This window comes from Leptodactylus fuscus, chromosome 2 (assembly GCF_031893055.1).
Source record: "Leptodactylus fuscus isolate aLepFus1 chromosome 2, aLepFus1.hap2, whole genome shotgun sequence".
In the NCBI taxonomy this organism is placed as follows: domain Eukaryota; kingdom Metazoa; phylum Chordata; class Amphibia; order Anura; family Leptodactylidae; genus Leptodactylus; species Leptodactylus fuscus.
Genome location: NC_134266.1, coordinates 913,184 through 941,060, shown reverse-complemented (window position 1 = coordinate 941,060; position 27,877 = coordinate 913,184). Strand labels below are relative to the sequence as shown.

The 27,877-nt window shown below is 45.6% G+C and overlaps 1 protein-coding gene across 1 annotated transcript; it reads left to right on the top strand.

Annotated features, from left to right (window-relative positions):
• The first annotated feature begins 681 nt into the window (after window positions 1-681).
• On the top strand, window positions 682-26,355 carry ILDR1 (immunoglobulin like domain containing receptor 1). The gene is made up of 8 exons (XM_075262517.1): window positions 682-842; window positions 7,489-7,659; window positions 7,784-7,933; window positions 16,199-16,318; window positions 17,270-17,416; window positions 22,773-22,904; window positions 23,045-23,835; window positions 25,513-26,355. The coding sequence occupies exons 1-8, from the start codon at window positions 797-799 to the stop codon at window positions 25,552-25,554; spliced, it is 1,599 nt and encodes a 532-aa protein (XP_075118618.1). The 5' UTR covers window positions 682-796; the 3' UTR covers window positions 25,555-26,355.
• Window positions 26,356-27,877: the final 1,522 nt, after the last annotated feature.

Sequence of the window (27,877 nt, the reverse complement as noted above, 5' to 3'; positions counted from 1 at the left end):
TGCAGTTCTCTAGGTGCAATGCTCTTCAGGTGCTGTCCTCATTGTAATGCTCTGCAGGTGTACTCCTCTCGGTGCAATGTTCTGCAGGTGCTCTCCTCTCGGTGCAATGCTCTGCAGGTGCTCTCCTCTCGGTGCAATGCTCTGCAGGTGCAGTCCTCCCTGTGTAATGCTCTGCAGGTGCTCTCCTCCCGGTGCAATGCTCTGCAGGTGCTCTCCTCTCGGTGCAATGCTCTGCAGGTGCTCTCCTCTCGGTGCAATGCTCTGCAGGTGCAGTCCTCCCTGTGTAATGCTCTGCAGGTGCTCTCCTCTCGGTGCAATGCTCTGCAGGTGCAGTCTTCCCGGTGCAATGCTCTGCAGGTGCTCTCCTCTCGGTGCAATGCTCTGCAGGTGCAGTCCTCCCTGTGTAATGCTCTGCAGGTGCTCTCCTCTCGGTGCAATGCTCTGCAGGTGCAGTCTTCCCGGTGCAATGCTCTGCAGGTGCTCTCCTCTCGGTGCAATGCTCTGCAGGTGCAGTCCTCCCTGTGTAATGCTCTGCAGGTGCTCTCCTCCCGGTGCAATGTTCTGCACGCAGCCAGTGGATGAGAGCAGGTCGGAGGCTTGCTCTGGGGGCGGGGTGTAGCCCGGGGAGGGGCGCTGTTGTGTCACCCTGGCTCTGCCAGTATCTGGGGGAGGGGAGCAGGTTCCTGCCTGTTGCTGAAGTTTCGGGTGTCCGGGTGTCTGTACATGGAGGTGTCGGGCGGCTGAGGCTGGAGGAGGAGACACCTGAGGAGGACTACAAGGAGCAGGACGCCCCGCCATGGCTGCGCAGGTGCAGCTGTTGCTATGGAGTTGGTTGTGCGCAGGTCAGTGGGGGGCGCTCGGGGGTCGGCAGGTGGGCTTGTTATGGGGAGAGCAGTGCGCCTGCGCGTATACACCTGGCGCAGGTGAGGGGGGGAGGGGCTTCCTCCTGAGACACCTGTGTGCGCGGGGCATTGTGGGCGCTCCGGTGCGGCCTCATCTCTCACATATTGCCGCAAAGCTGCGACTGCTTACAAAGAAAAATGTGTAAAAACAATAAATCTCCACCTGTCACGCGGTTACCCCATGACCTGAAAAACCGCCATCGAAACTGGCCTGAAACGCGGGGTTAAATTACACCTCACGCCGCGGACCGATCCCTCGCTTTGTCACACAATAAAGTCGCCATTTTACCGTCTATTAGAAACCTTCGAGGAGCCTCGGCCTGAATGGCGCAGCGTTACGGCGGCAGTTTTTGTGCGTAGTGACGACCTTGCCTTTACGGACGACACTGCGATTTTGGTCACGTGACATGAAGCTCGCCATGACGCCCTGTGATATTGTGTCATAGTTCGCAGGATTTGGTTCACTAAATCCCGGTCGTGTGTGAACATCGCCGAGTGGCCCGCGTGTTGTTTTTTTTTTTTAGGTTTTAAGGCTGGGGGATATTGGCGATTTTTCTATGGCTAAATATCGCCATGACACCCTGCGACATCTGACGCCCCATGACGGTCATTTCGTATCCGTTACGTCCACAAATCGCCATGTCACCCCAACCTAACCGCCAAATCGCACCTGTATAGTCACACAACAGCGGGTTTGGTAAGACTTGGTGTCATGTGACCAGTCGCCGTTGCCACTAGCATATGTTGGAGGCAAACAGTCAGACCGCCATCTTGGATCATACCTAGAAGTCACCGTGTAGCGTCAACCTCACCGCCAAATCGTGTAACAGCAGATGCACAACTTTTGTGCGCCTTGTTGACGTGACCAAAGACACCATGTTGTGCTAGCGTCACGGCCGTGATCTTTGCGGGTCACAGCAGTCAAACCTCCACTTTCGGTCATGTGATATGAGTTGCATCCAAAAATCGCCATGTAGAACCAACGTAACCGCCAAACTGTACCTTTAACAGTCGAACTTGCGCAGGGGGACACGGCGTTCTGTGGTCATGTGATGTGTTACACGTGCAGATTTCGCCGTATAGTCCCAACCTAACCGCCAAATTGTACCTCAGAAATCGCAGATGTGCAACTTTTGTGCCATTTGGCGTCATCTGCCCAGAATCACCGTGCCTCCCTAGTGCTGCTGCCGCTTTATTTTGGTGACCTTGTGGGGTCACAGCTGTCAGACTCCCCCCCCCCCCCCCCATATATTGGTGACGTGTCCTCGAGATACGGATTTCGGTCTCAGGCGACTTTTTCTAGACTGGACGCCATTGTAACAAACCCTCAGCTGTGCGAAGGCCCGGCCTGGACCATGGTGCCGGTGGTCTGAGTTCTGTCAGGGTGTGCTGGAGCTTGTGGTGCCGCGTCTTGTGACCGGCGCTCCCGCACACGTTTTCACACTCCTCTTTCTGACAGGAACAAGTTGTTTTCTTGTGGATTGGCCATGAATGGAGCTTTCATTCCCCGCGTGCGCCGCGTTACATCACGGAATGGGCGACGCTGCGTCCAAGCCCTGTGTGCTCAGCGGCGGGCAGGTGAAAGGAGACGATTCATCAGCTCGGGGGGGCGGAAACGTTATGTACTGGTGTGTAACTATCTGGAAGTCAGGGGTCTGGGAAAGCTGGGTGATCACCACTTGTAGTAATTGTCACCCAGCTTTCCTAGAAACAGAATTAAACAAATGGTTAAATGGAAACTTTACCACAACCATATGGAAGAGGTCGACGTTTGAAACCTGACATTCAGGTCTCTGGGAAAGCTGGGTGATACACGCATCATTCCAGCTCCCAGGTTATTACATTTCACCCAGCTTTCCTAGAGATAGAAGAAACTGGTTATGTGGCAACTTTTATTGAATTTACAGAAGAGGTCGACTTTGGAAAGCTGATGTTCAGGTCTCTGGGAAAGCTGGGTGATAATGGGAAAGGGAATGATGACCCTATTGTCACCCAGCTTTCCTTAAAACAGACAGAATTAGTAAATGGTTATATGCCAAAATTTATTGACTTTACAGAACAGGACGACTTCAGAAAACTGACGTTAAGGTCCCTGGAAAAGCTGGGTGACGTCCAAAGTTGTTTTTTTGTAAGAAGTATAACTTCATGGAAAATCAGAAGGGGGGGGGGGGACGTCAGCAAATCTGAGATAAGAGCAGACAAGATGGATGTGAGAGATACATTACTGTATAACTAGGCAGGGCTGCAGCTCAGGACTCTGGGAAAGCTGGGTGAGGACCCCTGAGAGCTGGACTGACGGCTATTACTTGTAACCCAGAATTCCTTAAAACAGAAAAATCTAAGAAATAGTTCTATGGAAATGTTATTGACTTTCCAGAAGAGGACGACTTTAGAAAGCTGCCGTTCAGGTCTCTGGAAAAGCTGGGTGACATCCTAAGTTTTCATAAGAAGTGTAATGTCAGTAGGAAAAAAACTACAAGCCAATGGCGCAGCATGACAGCAGTGAGAGAGATGCGTGGGCAGAATTTCCCTTCAGGTCTCTGGGAAAGCTGGGTGACCACCTCTGCGAGCTGTAATGATGGCTGTATTGTTATTCAGCTATTGTAGTGACTGATGCAGCGAAGAAATGGTAAAAATGAAATTGTACAAATTTTACAGAAGAGGATGAGTTTCAAAAGGTGAATGTCAGGGCTCTGGGAAAGTTGGGTGACAGCTAAAGTTGTCTTTTTGTAAGACGTATAACTTCATGGAAAATCGGGGGGGGGGGGGCATCAGCAAATCTGAGATAAGAGCAGACAAGATGGATGTGAGAGATACATTACTGTATAAATAGGCAGAACTGCAGCTCAGGACTCTGGAAAAGCTGGGTGATGACCCCTGAGAGCTGGACTGATGGCTGTATTCATTGTCACCCAGAATTCCTTAAAACAGAAAAATCCAACAATTAGTTATATGGAAATGTTATTGACTTTCCAGAAGAGGACGACTTTAGAAAACTGCCGTTCAGGTCTCTGGAAAAGCTGGGTGACATCCTAAGTTTTCATTCAATTTGTATAAGACGTGTAATGTAAGTAAGAAAAAACTACGAGCCAACGGTGCAGCATGACAGCAGTGAGAGAGATGCATGGGCAGAATTTCCCTTCAGGTCTCTGGGAAAGCTGGGTGACCACCTCTGCGAGCTGTAATGGTGACTGTAGTGTTATTCAGCTATTCTAGTGACTGATGCAGCGAAGAAATGAGGTAAGGATGAAATAGTAAACATTTCAAGAGGTGAATGTCAGGGCTCTGGGAAAGTTGGGTGACAGCTAAAGTTGCCATTCCCTTTTTATAAGAGAGATGACCTCAGGGACAGTCAGTGTTTGGGGGGAGGGGCGACTATTACGGCAAATTTATGGAAAGAAATCCTGTACGGTAAATCTAGTGGTAGGTCTGTAGCCGTATACTTAGGATGATTGCCATTCAGAGCTGTGGGAAAGATGAGTAATAATCTCCGTAAACTAGGATGACTGTCGTCGCTCAGCGATGTGGAAATTTACCAACTTTATAGAAAAGGAATCCTAGGACTTGGGAAAACTGACATTCAGGACCCTGAGAAAGCTGGGTGACGACCTCTGCGAGCTGTAATGATGACTGTATGACTACCCAGCTTTTCTAGGTACAGGTACAGATAGGAAATAGCTATTCAGAGATGTTATCCACTATATGGAAGAGAACGGGTTTCTAAAAGTGACTTTCAGGACTCTGGGAAAGCTGGGTGACAACCTGAAGATATTATTAATAGTTACCCAGCTTTCCTGCAGACAGAACTAAGAGATAGAAGACGGCAAGTTATTCTTACTGGGGGTTTATTTATTCTGAGGGTGCGCGGGTTCCCTTTCCGTCCTTGAAATCCTCTCTTGAAATCCTGATTCGAAGTGGCGGCCATCTTTTCTTTCTATGTTCCCAGGCTGTGTTGTGACCACACCCCTTTCTATAGTATCCGGGGGGGTCTAGAGTAGTCACCCGTGTATTCTGGCACCTGTTATTAGGCAACGTCCTGAATGTATGTCACATTGGATATGTATTTCTTTACGCTGCACTTCCCCTTTAAGCCTCAGACGTCTGCCGGTGCGGTTGCGTCCTTCACGTGTTTGTTTTTACACCGCTCGGAGGAATCCTGTCGCATACTTTTTTAATGACCTGTTAACCTAATGACCGGATCAGCGGTAACGAGGGCGAATTATGGCCGCATTTTAAGGACTGAAAAGATCGTAATCGTAATGGCGGCACGTGGACACAGAAGCGGCGTCCGATCTGACAAGAAGTGATATTTAATGATGGGGAATATACACGGGTTAATCTCTTAGTCAGACATTACAGGACGTGACCGCGCAGCAGGAGCCATGTTTGACACCAATGTACACAGCGGGTTGCCATTGCTTTCATTTTCTCTCACATACAAAATGGCGGCTGATCTGTAGTTGGTTGCTGTGGGCAACTGTATTGCATAATGGAGGTTACTTACCACAGTCAGAGCTGAATGGATTTTACCCCATCTTGGTGGAGTCTCCTTTAGTACCTGAAAAACATTCAAAATGGCGTCCGATAATCCAGAATGTAATATAACATGTCAAGTGATTGTGGCCCTTGCGCTATAGATGGGGCCAAACCTAGTAAGTCCCGGCGGCGTGCTGTTTGCTCCGGTCTCCGGCGGGCTACTTCATGAGGTGACAATGAGCAGCCCTGAGGAAAAGTGTGGGAATACCTCATGTACCACTGTAAAGATGGCCGCCGGGTAGGAACAGCAGCCTTGACGGGTTCATGAGCCCACAGGCCGTACTAAATCCAGACACTTCATAGGAATACTAGATCAGCTTGCTGACGGTTTCCAGGTAGCAGAAGACTTACGGAAAATAAAATGCTCCTATCAGAGGGATCGTCTCTAGACATTTCAAGGGATATTGGAAGTGTCTCCTTGAACAGCTGCCATTTTGGAAGGCTCTTGGTTGTCACACCGTGCCCCGTTGCATGCTTTATGGCGCCACCATGCAGGAGTCAAGGAAAGCTGGGTAGCAACCTCCCCGTGGGCGCTATAGTGGTGGCCATATTGGCTGAGACCAGAGCTCGTGTGGCAGTATATACTCTTATTTGGCCTCAGTGTTGACATTGGCGGCGGTTTTGTGTTGTTATCGGCAGGCGGTATCTTTATCAGGTAAAGCAAAGTTACTTAGCGATATCTGCGCCGGCGAGGCAGCGAACGGATTATATAACCTTTCTATGGGGTCATGAAAAATGACGTGTGTGTATATAGGCGTAGAGCGCTGCGGTGGTGACTGACAAGAGTGTATATAAGATATAGCAGAGCCGGGGTAGTCGCGTCATTGTTGTCCGCACGAATACAAGTAGTGGTGACGCCTCCGGACCTGAGGGGCAGATTATCCGATATTCTTGCTTTATATTTTGGGCTCCGTACACACAGCGTTATTTGGAGAAGAATTTGAGGCGGCCAAAACCCTCTCTAAAAAACGGACCCAAATCTGTTTCATTGGGATGCAAGATGGAGATTTCGTAGAGTCCTGCTTGATCTTCCTGTGTTTTCCACGACTGAATCGCCGCAGAAACCGCGACACGATTCCTCACGCTTGGTTGGTTCCGTTGTATATGGCCCTAATTGCCAAAATGGCGAAAAGCCAAGGTCAGCCGATGGTGGTCCAAAAGGACGATTTTTGGAAAGGAATATCGCCTCAAATTCCTCAGCAAATTATACCGCGCCCACGTAAACCTTAAGCGTAGTTACACGTGGTGCGGATTACGTTACATGGTGGCCCCGCCATATTTATAATGATTGACACCAGTTTACCAGCGCAGGGAATAGAAGGACTGGCGTTTTTTTTTTGTTTTTTTTTGCCTCAGCCAGTTTCTGTGTAAAAAAGGATCTTTTTCAATATGCAAATTAGATGTTAAGTGCAATGTGGGCGGTCCTAATCCCAGGAAGTGCTGCAGGTCTAGACTACCCAGGCTTGCAGGTTCAGACCTCAGCAGTATTAGATATAGGGAAGATGGCCGCACGACATACGTATTCACGTGGTTATTAGAAGTGGTACAAAGATGACGCGTTTCGAGGGGGAAACCTCCTTTTCAGATCCACCGGCCCTTCTGTCTTACAGAGGCGTCTACACCTGAAGATGTCACCTTGGGAAGCTCCTTTATTGTTAGTGGAGGTCCCCTTTCAGGCGGCGGTATACATCATGTAGTATTTACACCGCTCCGATGACTTACACCATTAATGACCTGTTAACCTAATGACCGGATCAGCAGCAATGAGTCTGAGTCATGGCCGCGCCTTAGGGAATGCGATGATCGCAACGGCAACACGTGGACTTCACCTCTACAATAACAAGCGGCGTTTATCTGACAGCATGTGATATTTCTATAGTCACATGATCAGACGCCGTAACACGTGACTAAGAATCACACCAGGAGCCATTGTGAATATATTGTAGACTGCCGTCACCTATGGTAATTAGTCGGGCCCCGGCTCTTAGGTACTAATTCTCATCTGCAAAATGGCTGCTGATCTGTAACTGGTTACTCCTTTGTCTTCCAGGATGTCTGGCTCTTCAGGTCGTGGTTCAGGACACTCAGCGATATACAATGTTATTCTCCACCATCGTACTCAAGTGTGAATACACCACGTCCGCGCAGATCCAGGATGTATCCGTCACCTGGGTCTACAAGTCCTTCTGCAAAGACCCCATCTTTGACTACTACTCGTCTTGTAAGTGATACCCTCTACACTAATGCCGTCATCTCCTCTACAGATAGTCACCCAGCTTTCCTAGACTCTGAATCTTCCATATTAAAGCAACTAAAAATTCTTAACACCTTTCTCTACTTCTCAGCATATCAGGCGGCTTTAAGTATGAGCCAAGATCCAACCAATGACTGCAACGACAAGCAGAGGGAAGTGCGCACCGTCATCGAGAAACGGGGGCAAAATGAGCCTATACTGGGCATCGAATACAGGCAGAGGAAGATCACCATACAGAACAGTGAGTACCAGCGAGGGCGGGGGATATAGTATTATTATTATTAGTACTACTGCAGAATTATAGTACCGTACTTATATTCTTATATATAGGGGCAGTATTATAGTAGTTATATTCTTGTACATAGGAGTAGTATTATAGTAGTTATATTATTGTACATAGGAGCAGTATTATAGTAGTTATATTCCTGTACATAGGAGTAGTATTATAGTAGTTATATTCTTGTATATAGGAGTAGTATTATAGTAGTTATATTCTTGTACATAGGAGTAGTATTATAGTAGTTATATTCTTGTACATAGGAGGTAGTATTATAGTAGTTATATTCTTGTATATAGGAGTAGTATTATAGTAGTTATATTCTTGTACATAGGAGTAGTATTATAGTAGTTATATTCTTGTACATAGGAGGTAGTATTATAGTAGTTATATTCTTGTACATAGGAGGTAGTATTATAGTAGTTATATTCTTGTACATAGGAGTAGTATTATAGTAGTTATATTCTTGTACATAGGAGCAGTATTATAGTAGTTATATTCTTGTACATAGGAGTAGTATTATAGTAGTTATATTCTTGTATATAGGAGTAGTATTATAGTAGTTATATTCTTGTACATAGGAGGTAGTATTATAGTAGTTATATTCTTGTACATAGGAGTAGTATTATAGTAGTTATATTCTTGTACATAGGAGCAGTATTATAGTAGTTATATTCTTGTACATAGGAGGTAGTATTATAGTAGTTATATTCTTGTATATAGGAGTAGTATTATAGTAGTTATATTCTTGTACATAGGAGCAGTATTATAGTAGTTATATTCTTGTACATAGGAGGTAGTATTATAGTAGTTATATTCTTGTACATAGGAGTAGTATTATAGTAGTTATATTCTTGTACATAGGAGCAGTATTATAGTAGTTATATTCTTGTACATAGGAGGTAGTATTATAGTAGTTATATTCTTGTACATAGGAGTAGTATTATAGTAGTTATATTCTTGTACATAGGGGGTAGTATTATAGTAGTTATATTCTTGTACATAGGAGTAGTATTATAGTAGTTATATTCTTGTACATAGGAGGTAGTATTATAGTAGTTATATTCTTGTATATAGGAGTAGTATTATAGTAGTTATATTCTTGTACATAGGAGTAGTATTATAGTAGTTATATTCTTGTACATAGGAGTAGTATTATAGTAGTTATATTCTTGTACATAGGAGTAGTATTATAGTAGTTATATTCTTGTACATAGGAGTAGTATTATAGTAGATATATTCTTGTACATAGGAGCAGTATTATGGTAGTTATATTCTTGTACATAGGAGTAGTATTATAGTAGTTATATTCTTGTACATAGGAGTAGTATTATAGTAGTTATATTCTTGTACATAGGAGTAGTATTATAGTAGTTATATTCTTGTACATAGGAGGTAGTATTATAGTAGTTATATTCTTGTACATAGGAGTAGTATTATAGTAGTTATATTCTTGTACATAGGAGTAGTATTATAGTAGTTATATTGTATATAGGAGTAGTATTATAGTAGTTATATTCTTGTACATAGGAGCAGTATTATAGTAGTTATATTCTTGTACATAGGAGTAGTATTATAGTAGTTATATTCTTGTACATAGGAGTAGTATTATAGTAGTTATATTCTTGTACATAGGAGTAGTATTATAGTAGTTATATTCTTGTACATAGGAGTAGTATTATAGTAGTTATATTCTTGTACATAGGAGGTAGTATTATAGTAGTTATATTCTTGTACATAGGAGGTAGTATTATAGTAGTTATATTCTTGTACATAGGAGTAGTATTATAGTAGTTATATTCTTGTACATAGGGGGTAGTATTATAGTAGTTATATTCTTGTACATAGGAGTAGTATTATAGTAGTTATATTCTTGTACATAGGAGTAGTATTATAGTAGTTATATTCTTGTACATAGGAGTAGTATTATAGTAGTTATATTCTTGTACATAGGAGTAGTATTATAGTAGTTATATTCTTGTACATAGGAGTAGTATTATAGTAGTTATATTCTTGTACATAGGAGGTAGTATTATAGTAGTTATATTCTTGTACATAGGAGGTAGTATTATAGTAGTTATATTCTTGTACATAGGAGTAGTATTATAGTAGTTATATTCTTGTACATAGGGGGTAGTATTATAGTAGTTATATTCTTGTACATAGGAGTAGTATTATAGTAGTTATATTCTTGTACATAGGAGTAGTATTATAGTAGTTATATTCTTGTACATAGGAGGTAGTATTATAGTAGTTATATTGTATATAGGAGTAGTATTATAGTAGTTATATTCTTGTACATAGGAGCAGTATTATAGTAGTTATATTCTTGTACATAGGAGTAGTATTATAGTAGTTATATTCTTGTACATAGGAGTAGTATTATAGTAGTTATATTCTTGTACATAGGAGTAGTATTATAGTAGTTATATTCTTGTACATAGGAGTAGTATTATAGTAGTTATATTCTTGTACATAGGAGGTAGTATTATAGTAGTTATATTCTTGTACATAGGAGGTAGTATTATAGTAGTTATATTCTTGTACATAGGAGTAGTATTATAGTAGTTATATTCTTGTACATAGGAGGTAGTATTATAGTAGTTATATTCTTGTACATAGGAGTAGTATTATAGTAGTTATATTCTTGTACATAGGGGGTAGTATTATAGTAGTTATATTCTTGTACATAGGAGTAGTATTATAGTAGTTATATTCTTGTACATAGGAGTAGTATTATAGTAGTTATATTCTTGTACATAGGAGTAGTATTATAGTAGTTATATTCTTCTACATAGGAGGTAGTATTATAGTAGTTATATTCTTGTACATAGGAGCAGTATTATTGTAGTTATATTCTTGTACATAGGAGGTAGTATTATAGTAGTTATATTCTTGTACATAGGAGCAGTATTATAGTAGTTATATTCTTGTACATAGGAGGTAGTATTATAGTAGTTATATTCTTGTACATAGGAGGCAGTATTATAGTAGTTATATTCTTGTACATAGGAGCAGTATTATTGTAGTTATATTCTTGTACATAGGAGTAGTATTATAGTAGTTATATTCTTGTACATAGGAGGTAGTATTATAGTAGTTATATTCTTATACATAGGAGCAGTATTATAATAGTTATAGTCTTGTATATAAGAGGGGTGCAGAGGGGGTGACACATGACCTTCTGGGTAACCCTATGACTTTGCAGCCTTGTGCTATTTGTTGCAGTGACTCCATGTTTCTCGCGGCGTTCTCTGCCATTAATGGAGAATCATTAACATGACCTTTTAGTTGAGCCCCCCCCTCCATATTGCCTCCCCCGCCCTCCTACAGTCCTCTGACCTTTATATGCCATAAAGTGTATCTGATCTCCTCTGCTGCAGAACCTCTTAGCTAAGGAAGTTGTGTAGTGTTAAAGGCCAGTCATATTGTGGCCCTACCAACCTGACTTCACATAAATAAATAATTTCGGAGTCTGTATACAATGTATATAGTGGTGGGGCTGTATACAGTGTGTATAGTGCTGGAGGACGTATAGAATTACAGACACATTACATTATTAATGGCTCCTAATTGTCTTATGTTGGACTTTGCTTGGTGAGATAAATAATGCCGCCACCAAGAGGCCAGAGGATGAATTACAGCACACTTTTAATTCTCATTTGACTCCTTCACTTAAAGGGAATGTATCCTATCTATCTATCTATCTATCTATCTATCTATCTATATATATATGTTAATCTAATTTACTGACTGATGTATATATTACAACATAGGTAATGTCAGGGAGAGGACAGGGAGTCTCCGTTACAGCAGGACCCCTAATATATAAGGCCTATACCCACCTTTATACCAGGGGTTGCACCTTTGTATGAAGAGCATTGTGTTCCTCCTCTCACTTTTCGGGCACATACCCCACGGTCCCCCTCTTTAGGTTTGCCCCTGTTACGTATACACATGTCATTGTCACTCCTGTGACTGTTTGCATCACATTATATCACCACTAGGGGGCGCTCAGTGATAATACATAGAACTGTATGCAGTGTGTTCTTAAGCTCCCCCTAGTGGTGGCTGCAGGCAGTGGGTTATGTCTGTGAATGTGGTTGTACATTCTCTTTCGGCCTCCATCCTGGCTCCTCTGTAGGATGCTGATCGTCGCTCGCTGCTGCTTTAATTGCGGCCGACAGCCAAGATTGTTTATTTCCCTTTTCTTTGTACTTTGTCTCCTCCCTAACGAGGTTTTGTGTTTGCTTCATTAGTGGCTAAGCCGATTCCATTCTCACTACGGTTAATTTAACCCCGTCTATATAAGGTCCCTCAATTACGCATGTTCATACCTTCGGGATAATCCGGGTCAATAAGCAATTAATAAATTCAAATCTATAAATCTTCCCCCTTCCTGGAGTCATGGCAACACAGCTGATTAGTAATTAATTACCAGCAATAACGAAATCTGAGCAGTGGCAGGAAGCCGGCGCCGCGAATAATCAGATGCCTGGCAGGCGAAATATGTGAGAATAATGAAGTGGCTGCGACGCCACCTGGTGGACAGGAGTGTAGTATATGGAAGCGTTATATGTCCTGTATGTAGGGTATTATTACATTATTATTTTATGTTTCAGCACATGAACTACTGGATTTATGTTCTGCTTGTGGGTGACATTATTGTGTCCTGTCCTTCTGTTTTCTTCTTCTGTTACCTTTTATCAGAGTTATTCCAGAGCTGCGCTCACTATTCTGCTGGTACAGTCACTGTGTACATACATTACATTACTTATCCTGTATTATACCCCAGAGCTGCACTCACTATTCTGCTGGTACAGTCACTGTGTACATACATTACATTACTTATCCTGTATTATACTGCAGAGCTGCACTCACTATTCTGCTGGTGCAGTCACTGTGTACATACATTACATTACTTATCCTGTATTATACTCCAGAGCTGCGCTCACTATTCTGCTGGTACAGTCACTGTGTACATACATTACATTACTTATCCTGTATTATACTACAGAGCTGCACTCACTATTCTGCTGGTGCAGTCACTGTGTACATACATTACATTACTTATCCTGTATTATACTCCAGAGCTGCACTCACTATTCTGCTCGTACAGTCACTGTGTACATACATTACATTACTTATCCTGTATTATACTCCAGAGCTGCGCTCACTATTCTGCTGGTACAGTCACTGTGTACATACATTACATTACTTATCCTGTATTATACTCCAGAGCTGCGCTCACTATTCTGCTGGTGCAGTCACTGTGTACATACATTACATTACTTATCCTGTATTATACTCCAGAGCTGCGCTCACTATTCTGCTGGTGCAGTCACTGTGTACATACATTACATTACTTATCCTGTATTATACTCCAGAGCTGAGCTCACTATTCTGCTGGTACAGTAACTGTGTACATACATTACATTACTTATCCTGTATTATACTCCAGAGCTGCGCTCACTATTCTGCTGGTACAGTAACTGTGTACATACATTACATTACTTATCCTGTATTATACTGCAGAGCTGCGCTCACTATTCTGCTGGTACAGTAACTGTGTACATACATTACATTACTTATCCTGTATTATACTGCAGAGCTGCACTCACTATTCTGCTGGTGCAGTCACTGTGTACATACATTATATTACTTATCCTGTATTATACTCCAGAGCTGCGCTCACTATTCTGCTGGTACAGTCACTGTGTACATACATTACATTACTTATCCTGTATTATACTGCAGAGCTGCGCTCACTATTCTGCTGGTGCAGTCACTGTGTACATACATTACATTACTTATCCTGTATTATACCCCAGAGCTGCGCTCACTATTCTGCTGGTACAGTCACTGTGTACATACATTACATTACTTATCCTGTATTATACCCCAGAGCTGCGCTCACTATTCTTCTGGTGCAGTCACTGTGTACATACATTACTTATCCTGTATTATACTCCAGAGCTGCGCTCACTATTCTGCTGGTGCAGTCACTGTGTACATACATTACATTACTTATCCTGTATTATACTCCAGAGCTGCGCTCACTATTCTGCCGGTACAGTCACTGTGTACATACATTACATTACTTATCCTGTATTATACTCCAGAGCTGCGCTCACTATTCTGCTGGTACAGTCACTGTGTACATACATTACATTACTTATCCTGTATTATACCCCAGAGCTGCGCTCACTATTCTGCTGGTGCAGTCACTGTGTACATACATTACATTACTTATCCTGTATTATACACCAGAGCTGCGCTCACTATTCTGCTGGTACAGTCACTGTGTACATACATTACATTACTTATCCTGTATTATACTCCAGAGCTGCGCTCACTATTCTGCTGGTACAGTCACTGTGTACATACATTACATTACTTATCCTGTATTATACTGCAGAGCTGCGCTCACTATTCTGCTGGTGCAGTCACTGTGTACATACATTACATTACTTATCCTGTATTATACCCCAGAGCTGCGCTCACTATTCTGCTGGTACAGTCACTGTGTACATACATTACTTATCCTGTATTATACTCCAGAGCTGCGCTCACTATTCTGCTGGTGCAGTCACTGTGTACATACATTACATTACTTATCCTGTATTATACTCCAGAGCTGCGCTCACTATTCTGCTGGTACAGTCACTGTGTACATACATTACATTACTTATCCTGTATTATACCCCAGAGCTGCGCTCACTATTCTGCTGGTGCAGTCACTGTGTACATACATTACATTACTTATCCTGTATTATACACCAGAGCTGCGCTCACTATTCTTCTGGTACAGTCACTGTGTACATACATTACATTACTTATCCTGTATTATACTCCAGAGCTGCGCTCACTATTCTGCTGGTACAGTCACTGTGTACATACATTACATTACTTATCCTGTATTATACTCCAGAGCTGCGCTCACTATTCTGCTGGTGCAGTCACTGTGTACATACATTACATTACTTATCCTGTATTATACTTCAGAGCTGCGCTCACTATTCTGCTGGTGCAGTCACTGTGTACATACATTACTTATCCTGTATTATACTCCAGAGCTGCGCTCACTATTCTGCTGGTACAGTGACCTGTGTACATACATTACATTACTTATCCTGTATTATACTGCAGAGCTGCGCTCACTATTCTGCTGGTGCAGTCACTGTGTACATACATTACATTACTTATCCTGTATTATACCCCAGAGCTGCGCTCACTATTCTGCTGGTACAGTCACTGTGTACATACATTACATTACTTATCCTGTATTATACCCCAGAGCTGCGCTCACTATTCTGCTGGTACAGTCACTGTGTACATACATTACATTACTTATCCTGTATTATACCCCAGAGCTGCGCTCACTATTCTTCTGGTGCAGTCACTGTGTACATACATTACTTATCCTGTATTATACTCCAGAGCTGCGCTCACTATTCTGCTGGTGCAGTCACTGTGTACATACATTACATTACTTATCCTGTATTATACCCCAGAGCTGCGCTCACTATTCTTCTGGTGCAGTCACTGTGTACATACATTACTTATCCTGTATTATACTCCAGAGCTGCGCTCACTATTCTGCTGGTACAGTCACTGTGTACATACATTACATTACTTATCCTGTATTATACTCCAGAGCTGCGCTCACTATTCTGCCGGTACAGTCACTGTGTACATACATTACATTACTTATCCTGTATTATACTCCAGAGCTGCGCTCACCATTCTGCTGGTGCAGTCACTGTGTACATACATTACATTACTTATCCTGTATTATACACCAGAGCTGCGCTCACTATTCTGCTGGTACAGTCACTGTGTACATACATTACAGTACTTATCCTGTATTATACCCCAGAGCTGCGCTCACTATTCTGCTGGTGCAGTCACTGTGTACATACATTACATTACTTATCCTGTATTATACTCCAGAGCTGCGCTCACTATTCTGCTGGTACAGTCACTGTGTACATACATTACATTACTTATCCTGTATTATACCCCAGAGCTGCGCTCACTATTCTGCTGGTGCAGTCACTGTGTACATACATTACATTACTTATCCTGTATTATACTCCAGAGCTGCGCTCACTATTCTAGATAGTGATAGTTTCTATGTAGATGTGTAATGTCCAGTGTCCGGGGTGTACGTTACGTTACTGTACACACTAGTCCTGTATTCTGACTCTGATTCTCTGTCCTATGCAGAAGCCGACCTGGTCATCAGCGAGGTCATGTGGTGGGATCATGGCGTTTACTTCTGCTCTGTGGGGGCCCAAGGAGACATGTCCGGGGACCGTGATAAGGAAGTCAAGCTGATCGTCCTGCGTAAGTTGCATTTGTAGGGACCGCCCACCTTTGAGCGCTGTTTTGTAATTGGGTGAAATATTCTGCAGTAATTTATGTCTTAACCCTTTAAAGGAAATGTCGCCATGTTTTTACATGGAGCCGACTCCTTGAGGCCTATGGCAGAGTTTTGTAGACATGTTCTGTGCAGGGAGGGGGAGGAGCTAATCTGTGACATCATCTGTTGGCAGTAGTGATGTCATGATGTTTCAGTGGTGATATCTATAGAGGTTTTATCTTCTATTGCAATAGTGCCTGTGCCGTAAGTGAGATGACTGCTGCAAAGAACTCTACAGAATTGGCAAGTGTCAGTCTACTATTAGGCTTAGTGGCCAGAGTGAAAATTGCAGAATGTGGTAATTATTTATAAATAAAGATAGTGATATGGAAAACTTAAAAAAAAGAATATGCTGGACATAAAAATATAAAGAAACGGGCTATTTTTGGTGACAGATTCTTGTTAAGAACACGGACAATTTATTTATTTTTTATATCTGTAAAAGTTTTCCTAAAGTTTTATTCCACCCCGTTCTTGCCCCTTGCCTATTGCATTGCCATGTGCTTTAGGGTCGTACTCCATGGGGTGGGCTGGTGGGGGGGAGGTGATTGTCAGGTACAGGGAACCCCTTACCCTCTGTATAACGGCACAGGTTGCTATTGGCAGCAGCTTCTGAGGGGTTCATCGGCCTTGTGATGGGGTCAGCTGTGTAATGGGCTCAGCTCCGGACCCACAACAGGTCACCAAGGAGTTAAAAGTGTAATCTGCTGCAGTTTGTTCTGCTTATTGTGCGGTTAGGGGAGGAAAAGCCGGAGACAAGGATTCAAAGAGAACATGTCCGTCCTGGTCATACAGTATCTCAAATGGGAAATACTTGTCAGCAGCCACTAGGGGGCGCTAATGTATCAGGATTTGTGTCATGTGTTCTTCCACAGATTGGCTGACCGTGCTGTTCATCGTTCTCGGAGGGATATTGCTATTGATCTTCATTTCTATATGCTGGTGCCAGTGCTGCCCTCACTGCTGCTGCTGCCACGTCCGCTGCCCTTGTTGTCCAACTAAATGCTGCTGTCCGGAAGAAGGTACCGAACCATACTGCACCATACTACACCATACTGCACCATACCACCCCATACTGCACCATACTACACCATACTGCACCATACTACACTATACCACCCCATACTGCACCACACCACCCCATACTGCACCACACCACCCCATACCGCACCATACTACCCCATACTGCACCACACCACCCCATACTGCACCATACTACCCCATACTGCACCATACCACCCCATACTGCACCATACTACACTATACCGCCCCATACTGCACCATACCACCCCATACCGCACCATACCACCCCATACTGCACCATACTACACTATACCACCCCATACTGCACCACACCACCCCATACTGCACCATACTACCCCATACTGCACCATACTACCCCATACTGCACCATACCACCCCATACTGCACCATACCACCCCATACTGCACCATACTACACTATACCACCCCATACTGCACCACACCACCCCATACTGCACCATACTACCCCATACTGCACCATACCACCCCATACTGCACCATACCACCCCATACTACACCATACCACCCCATACTGCACCATACTACACTATACCACCCCATACTGCACTATACCACCCCATACTGCACCATACTACATTATACCACCCCATACTGCACCACACCACCCCATACTGCACCATACTACACCATACTGCACCATACTACACTATACCACCCCATACTGCACCACACCACCCCATACTACACCATACCACCCCATACTGCACCATACTACACTATACCACCCCATACTGCACTATACCACCCCATACTGCACCATACTACATTATACCACCCCATACTGCACCACACCACCCCATACTGCACCATACTACACCATACTGCACCATACTACACTATACCACCCCATACTGCACCACACCACCTCATACTGCACCATACCACCCCATACTGCACCATACTACACTATACCACCCCATACTGCACCACACCACCCCATACTGCACCATACTACACCATACTGCACCATACTACACTATACCACCCCATACTGCACCATACTACACCATACTGCACCATACTACACTATACCACCCCATACTGCACCACACCACCCCATACTGCACCATACTACCCCATACTGCACCATACCACCCCATACTGCACCATACCACCTCATACTGCACCATACCACCCCATACTGCACCATACTACACTATACCACCCCATACTGCACCACACCACCCCATACTGTACCATACTGCACCATACCACCCCATACTGCACCATACCACCTCATACTGCACCATACCACCCCATACTGCACCATACTACACTATACCACCCCATACTGCACCACACCACCCCATACTGCACCATACTACACCATACTGCACCATACTACACTATACCACCCCATACTGCACCACACCACCCCATACTGCACCATACTGCACTATACCACCCCATACTGCACCATACTACACCATACTGCACCATACTACACTATACCACCCCATACTGCACCACACCACCCCATACTGCACCATACTGCACCATACCACCCCATACTGCACCATACTGCACCATACCACCCCATACTGCACCACACCACCCCATACTGCACCATACCACCCCATACTGCACCATACTGCACCTTACCACCCCATACTGCACCTTACCACCCCATACTGCAACATACCACTCCATACTGCACCACACCACCCCATACCGCACCATACCACCCCATACTGCACCATACCGCACCATACTACCCCATACTGCACCATACCGCACCACACCACCCCATACTGCACCACACCACCCCATACTGCACCATACCACCCCATACTGCACCATACTGCACCTTACCACCCCATACTGCAACATACCACTCCATACTGCACCACACCACCCCATACCGCACCATACCACCCCATACCGCACCATACCACCCCATACTGCACCACACCACCCCATACTGCACCATACCACCCCATACTGCACCATACTGCACCTTACCACCCCATACTGCAACATACCACTCCATACTGCACCATACCGCACCATACCACCCCATACCGCACCATACTGCACCATACCACCCCATACCGCACCATACTGCACCATACCGCACCATACTGCACCATACCACCCCATACTGCACCATACCACCCCATACTACACCACACCACCCCATACTACACCATACCACCCCATACTGCACCATACCACCCCATACTACACCACACCACCCCATACTACACCATACCACCCCATACTGCACCATACTACACTATACCACCCCATACTACACCACACCACCCCATACTGCACCATACCACCCCATACTGCACCACACCACCCCATACTGCACCATACTACATTATACCACCCCATACTGCACCATACCACCCCATACTGCACCATACCGCACCATACTGCTAGCACTGGCTTTATGAACTGCTTCTATCTCATCACTCAGACATATTTTTCATGATGTAGTGAATGAAGTTTTAATCACCAGGTTTGCAGATCAATCAAATGTTTTTTTTTAATCTAGATTGTGAGCCGCTATTAGTAGGGAGTATGGGAGGAAATCCACGTAAACATGGGGAGAACATACAACTCCTTGGCAGGATTCGAACCCAGGACTCCAGTGCTGCAAGGTTGCAGTGCTAACCACTGAGCCACTGTGTTGCCCCCTCCTTTATAATTTAGTTTCTGTGCTCCAGTGCACCTAAAAATTTATAGAAAGCGAATCTGTAAATAATATTGAAGTAAAATCTCCTGAGGCTTTGCGGGGACTGAGTCATCTCCATGGTTACAGAGCAGGTCAAACCCCTTCCGATCTGCAAGGGTAACCCCTCCAACTGCATCTATAGTCGGAGTGTGGAAACTGATAGGATTGGGAAAAGGGATGGTTAGTGACAGCAGTATGGCGGGAACACCCACTGGGCTCAGAAGCTGCAGCTCTATAAGCAGCCAACTGTAACTGAGCTCTGAACTGTCAGCTGCATAAGCGGGGAAGTGAGCCCTGAACCTGCAGCTACTCCAGTAGGAACACGCTGAGCCCTGAACCTGCAGCTACTCAAGTAGGAACACGCTGAGCCCTGAACCTGCAGCTACTCAAGTAGGAACACGCTGAGCCCTGAACCTGCAGCTACTCAAGTAGGAACACGCTGAGCCCTGAACCTGCAGCTACTCAAGTAGGAACACGCTGAGCCCTGAACCTGCAGCTACTCCAGTAGGAACACGCTGAGCCCCGAACCTGCAGCTACTCAAGTAGGAACACGCTGAGCCCTGAACCTGCAGCTACTCCAGTAGGAACACGCTGAGCCCCGAACCTGCAGCTACTCAAGTAGGAACAGCCCACTGAGCCCCAAACCTGCAGCTACTCCAGTAGGAACACACTGAGCCCTGAACCTGCAGCTACTCCAGTAGGAACACGCTGAGCCCTGAACCTGCAGCTACTCCAGTAGGAACACGCTGAGCCCCGAACCTGCAGCTACTCAAGTAGGAACAGCCCACTGAGCCCTGAACCTGCAGCTACTCAAGTAGGAACAGCCCACTGAGCCCTGAACCTGCAGCTACTCCAGTAGGAACACACTGAGCCCTGAACCTGCAGCTACTCAAGTAGGAACACACTGAGCCCCGAACCTGCAGCTACTCAAGTAGGAACACACTGAGCCCTGAACCTGCAGATACTCCAGTAGGAACAGCCCACTGAGCCCTGAACCTGCAGCTACCCAAGTAGGAACAGCCCACTGAGCCCTGAACCTGCAGCTACTCAAGTAGGAACACACTGAGCCCCGAACCTGCAGCTACTCCAGTAGGAACACACTGAGCCCTGAACCTGCAGCTACTCAAGCAGGAACAGCCCACTGAGCCCTGAACCTGCAGCTACTCCAGTAGGAACACACTGAGCCCCGAACCTGCAGCTACTCCAGTAGGAACACACTGAGCCCCGAACCTGCAGCTACTCAAGTAGGAACACGCTGAGCCCTGAACCTGTAGCTACTCAAGTAGGAACACGCTGAGCCCTGAACCTGCAGCTACTCAAGTAGGAACACACTGAGCCCCGAACCTGCAGCTACTCCAGTAGGAACACACTGAGCCCTGAACCTGCAGCTACTCAAGTAGGAACACACTGAGCCCCGAACCTGCAGCTACTCCAGTAGGAACACACTGAGCCCTGAACCTGCAGCTACTCCAGTAGGAACACACTGAGCCCTGAACCTGCAGCTACTCAAGTAGGAACACACTGAGCCCCGAACCTGCAGCTACTCAAGTAGGAACACACTGAGCCCCGAACCTGCAGCTACTCCAGTAGGAACACACTGAGCCCTGAACCTGCAGCTACTCAAGTAGGAACACACTGAGCCCCGAACCTGCAGCTACTCCAGTAGGAACACACTGAGCCCCGAACCTGCAGCTACTCCAGTAGGAACACACTGAGCCCTGAACCTGCAGCTACTCCAGTAGGAACACACTGAGCCCCGAACCTGCAGCTACTCCAGTAGGAACACACTGAGCCCCGAACCTGCAGCTACTCAAGTAGGAACACACTGAGCCCTGAACCTGCAGCTACTCCAGTAGGAACACACTGAGCCCTGAACCTGCAGCTACTCCAGTAGGAACACACTGAGCCCCGAACCTGCAGCTACTCCAGTAGGAACACACTGAGCCCCGAACCTGCAGCTACTCAAGTAGGAACACACTGAGCCCCGAACCTGCAGCTACTCAAGTAGGAACACACTGAGCCCCGAACCTGCAGCTACTGAAGCAGGAACAGCCCACTGAGCCCTGGACCTGCAGTTACTAAAGTAGGAACACACTGAGCCCCGAACCTGCAGCTACCCAAGTAGGAACAGCCCACTGAGCCCTGAACCTGCAGCTACTCAAGTAGGAACACACTGAGCCCTGATCTTGTAGCTTCATGAGTAGAAAATGCTTACTGTGCTCTGAGGCTACAAGCAGGGAACACCAACTAAGCTCTGAACCCGCAGATCTATTAGCAGGGAACAACCCACTGAGCTCTGAACTTGCAGCTCCACAAGCAAAAATACTCACTATGTGAAGTCTATAGCTGCAAAAGCATCGAGCTCCAACTAAACTCTGAACTTGCAGCTCCACAATCAGGTATATCAAAGAAAACAGGTTTGAACAATGTCAGTATAGAGATTAGCCAACATTATAGACAATCCTATATCTCCTGAGACTCCTATCTAAGGAGTTTTGTTCCTCAGTATCGGACCGATTGACTTTCACTCTGATCTCCGTCCTCTTCAGTGGCTGTAACCGTGGACTAGTATAAATCTGATGTGCATCTGCCTTGTTCTCATGTTCTCGCTGTGTATTCTACTTCTTGCAGCCCTTGCCCGGCACCGATATATGAAGGAAGTTCAGGCGCACGCCCCGTGGATGATGGAGAAGGCTTTCTACGCCGGAGCCGACCGCAGCTCTCAGCATTCGTCTTATCAGCTGAACCCTTTACTCCAGCGAGGTGGGTGCAGTCTGAGAACTCTGCGGTTAGGCTTGCACACAGTGTTTCTTAGGCTGGTAGCAAACCCTGCAGCTGTGAGAGCAGGACCACACCCGCCCTTCTTCATAGGGTTAATATTTGTCTCTGCTTCTATTTTGTAGACTTCTCCCAGCAGAACAGCCTTCCCATGGTCAGGCAGCCGAGCTATCCTCCACCCAACAACCATATGCTGGATTTCCTAGAGAGTGAAATAAAAAACTTGAACCCGGCACAGCCTCTACCTGGGGGCAACCATTACAGCGGAGCCAGCCACCACCCCAGCATGTTGTCGTCCCTCAGTGAGATGGGGGTTGGGGTACGAGATGTAGAGCGTAGAATTATTCAGCTCCCTCCGATTGTGGAACATGTCGTCAACTCCCATCGGAGCAGCAACTCCTCCCAACATCGAAGGCACCATTCATGGGATCTACTAGAGAATGGTCCGGACAGGAGGAGGAACCAGTCCCTGGACGACCCTTACACTGCCGGCAGTGATGGAAGAGACAGGCAGAGAAGTGACAGATCGCTTGGGTATAGGAGAGATGTCCCAAGTGATGGCCGTCCAAGGAGAGACCTCTCGCCCCCTCGTAGACGTGATCAAACCAGCCCCAGCGATGGCCATGGCTATGATGACCGTCGTGGTCGACCCAACTACAGCTCTGACAGACAAAGATCACCTGAGAGATCCCGGAGGAGAGGGAGCCCCGACCGTCATGGTCGAAGACGGAGAAGTCATTCTCCACCAAGTGAACGCAACTCCTGGAGCTCTGATGATGACAGTCACTACAGAGACAGAAGAGACAGGCGTCCGAGGTCGTATGAGTGGCCTGAGGACAAACCACCCAGCTACAAATCACTGGACATCACCGTAGGAAAGAGCAAAAACAAGCGAAATGCTGCGGTCAGACAGTCGGTAAGATACCCAGGGATACATTGCACTCTGACCCCCAATGATCAGACATTGGTAAGGTATCTGGTGGAATATCACTTTAAGGTATTTTTCAGCACAACTGGCTCAGATCTAATATCAGATAGGATAGGAGTGTGTTTACCTTGTAGGAGGCAGTGACCTGCCAATTCAGTATGTTCAGTATATCTGTAGAGAGAGCGATCGGCATCACAGCCTCAAAAATCAGCGCGGTCTGAAGGAAGCAATACTATATGTGTTTATCCTGGAATTCTCAGCAGAGTAAGGTCAAAGACACTTCACCCTAACCAAGAATAATGCAGTGATGGTGGGCAACGGTACTTTACATGTTAAGCCCTGAGTACCAGTGCCCATAACTAACATGATGAGAGATTGCTGATACAGTTAGGACATCAAGCAGGAGGCAGTGACTGAACAGACACATCTGCCTGTAAGCAAAGTAGAAGCAGTAGAAGGTGTGCACTAGTGTGTGCACTACAGGATACTTGGGTATCCGGAAAATATAGGGCACTTTTTTAACATTGTTACTTAGTAAAAGTTAAGTTTTAAAGATTAATACCTTTTTGGAGCCATGTTGTAGTTTAAAATTATAGGCAGGGAGGAAGGAGTGGAGATATGTGATTGGTTGAGAGCGTACGGCACAGCTTTCACATCACAGCAGAAAGTAGTTAGAATAGGTTAGTGTTATATCCATATACAGGTTATATCCACCGAGCTCTGAACCTGCAGGTCAGTAAGCAGAGACCATCCACTGAGCTCTGAACCTGCAGGTCAGTAAGCACAGAATACCGACTGAGCTCTCAACCTGCAGGTCAGTTTACAGAGACCATCCACTGAGCTCTGAACCTGCATGTTAGTAAGTAGAGACCATCCACTGAGCTCTGAACCTGCATGTTAGTAAGTAGAGACCATCCACTGAACTCAGAACTTGCAGGTCAGTAAGCAGAGACCATCCACTGAGCCTGCAGGTCACTAAGCAGAGAATACCGACTGAGCTTTCAACCTGCAGGTCAGTAAGCAGAGACCACCCACTGAGTTCTCAACCTGCAGGTCAGTAAGCAGAGAATACTGACTGAGCTCTGAACCTTCAGGTCAGTAAGCAGAGACCATCCACTGAGCTCTGAACCTGCAGGTCAGTATACAGAGACCATCCACTGAGCTCTGAACCTACAGGTTAGTAAGTAGAGACCATCCACTGAGCTCTGAGCCTGCAGGTCAGTAAGCAGAGAATACTGACTGAGCTCTGAACCTTCAGGTCAGTAAGCAGAGACCATCCACTGAGCTCTGAACCTGCAGGTCAGTATACAGAGACCATCCACTGAGCTCAGAACCTGCAACTACCATAGCAGGAAATCCATCTAGAGTAAAACAAAATTGTGGTTACAGAGGAGGGGATGCAGAGTTGAGTCATGTGATTGGCTCAGGACAGCTCTTACATCACAGCAGGGAGACCCCACCCACTCCGGGAGGGGCAAATCTTCCTCTTGAAGGAATGAAAAGTCCTGAAATCTGCAGATTCTACCCAACGTTTCTGACTCCACTACGTCTAATCCATATACAGAGGAAGCTCACCTGTGACATGGTTTTGCCCTTTAAGGTGACACTGATGGGTTTTGTACTTTTTTTTTTCCTTATTCATGAAGATATTTTTTCTGTTTTTAGGATCGTGGCAGTTCCAGGAGCGGAAGGAGCATGATCATCTAATACACCAGACTTTCTGCGTAGATAGAGACCGGGCACAGAGGCGGCATCACCGTAATCGCCAGTCAGCCTGAAACTGGTAGAGAGTATGGCGGGCACAGCACATATAAGGGACGTTTCATATCTATAGCGCCCCCAGAGGAGGATCATGGGCATTGCGACCCTTTGCCTATCTGATCAGGACCGCATTTCCTTTATCTTGCCTTCCAGTAATATTCACCATTGATTTGCACTCACAGTTGGCATTGAGGGCAGTATATATGATATATATTATATATATACTGCCACATACCGTTCCTGATACACCTGCCACCCTCCACAAGACAACAGGGCAGCCATTAGAATAGGGTCCCCCACTATGCCCCTCTATTAGCCTGGGGGACTCTGTGGCTGTCACATGACTGTCCGTCCCAATAGTAACCCCCTGTATAGCCGAGGAGACCCCATCATATACGGCCTGTAATATACAGATATGGAGATGAGTTCTGAGCAGCGGACGGGCAGTAGGGCCAGAATCACGTCTATGCCCATTAATCCTCCATCTAATCTGTTCATTGGTATTCGGAGGTAGAAATACTTGGTCCTCTCTTACATAGGTTATAAATCCGGTGCTGACATACTATAATGTAGGGCAGTATAGAGAGTCCTATATGGCTGATACACTACGTCTCCCACTATGCGACATGTAATGTCCTACAAGCTCTTAGAATATGTAAGAAACGTAGATGCAGCTTTGGCTGTGAATGGAGTGAACGTAATCTAACTGAAGATAAGTAAAGCAATAGATTTGCAGAGATTTTTTTAGAGGACGAAAATCGATTTTAATTTGGTATTTTTTATGATCTAGTGATAAATGTAAATATCGGCCGCCATTGTGCCTTTACTGACATGTCTTACCTTTGTAAATAAATGCCTTTATATTGTATTCATCGCTGCGGGGAACCTTGTTTCTGCTTCTATGGATTATATGTAGCAGAGTGGAGTGTCATATTAGGTGTCACAGCAGAGTATTGCGTGCCATTTCCTTGGTCAGGGCTCCATTACCTACTTACAGGTAGATGGTCATTTTCTTCCTGCCTGTACCGACCACTAGGGGGAGCTCACGGCACAGGATTTATACAACTCCTATTAAATTGTTACTGTTGCGGGGGACGTGATTTGAAACATTTTTGTCATATCATTGATGAGGAAATTTTATATTTACATGTAACATTTCATATTTACGATCTGGTGGTGCAAGCCCATATGTATAGTGATATGTTTGCAATATTATTATTTATTTATATAGCACCATTAATTCCATGGTGCTTTATATTCGGGAGTTACATACAGTACACAGAATATACAGGTAGATATAATACAAACAATGACTGGCACAGTGGGGTAGAGGGCCCTGCCCGCGAGGGCTTACAATCTATGAGGGAAGGGGGTAGAGACAGAAGGAGAGGGGGAGACTGTACAGATGGCGGTGCGGTGATAGTGTTATTGGAGGTTGTAGGCCTTCCTGAATAGGGGAGTCTTCAGGGCCTTCTTGTGATTGTGGGGGTCAGTCTTATGTGTCGTGGTAAGGAGTTCCAGAGTATGGGGGATGCACGGGAGAAGTCTTGGAGACGTTTGTGTGAGGAGCGGATGAGAGCAGAGCGGAGAAGGAGGTCATTGGAGGATCTGGGGTTACGTGTGGGCAGGTAGCGGGAGATGAGGTCAGAAATATATGGAGGGGACAGGTGAGGATGAGGTCAGAGATATATGGAGGGGACAGGTTGTGGATGAGGTCAGAGATATATGGAGGGGACAGGGTGTGGATGGCTTTGTATGTTAGCGTTAGTAGCTTGAACTCAATTCGCTGGGCTATTGGTAGCCAGTGGAGGGACTGGCAGAGGGGAGCAGCTGATGAAGATCGGGGGGTGAGGTGGATTAAGCGAGCAGCGCAGTTTAGGGTGGACTGGAGGGGGGCGAGGGTGTTTGCTGGGAGTCCATGGAGAAGGGTGTTGCAGTAGTCTAGGCGGGAGATTATGAGGGCCTGGACGAGCATCTTGGTAGTTTCCTGGGTGAGGAAGGGGCGAATTCGGTGGATGTTTTTGAGTTGGAGGCGGCAGGAGGTGTTGAGGGTTTGAATATGTGGCTTGAAGGATAGGTCGGGGTCCAGGGTCACCCCGAGGCATTGGGCCTGTGGGACAGGGGTAATTGTGGTTCCATTAACTTTGATAGATGGGTCAGGTGGAGGGGCCATACGGGGTGGGGCGAAGATGATGAACTCAGATTTCTCCAAGCGGGAGGAGAGGAAGGAGGCTACGGCCGCTAAAAAATCTGGAATTCTGGCCAGCAG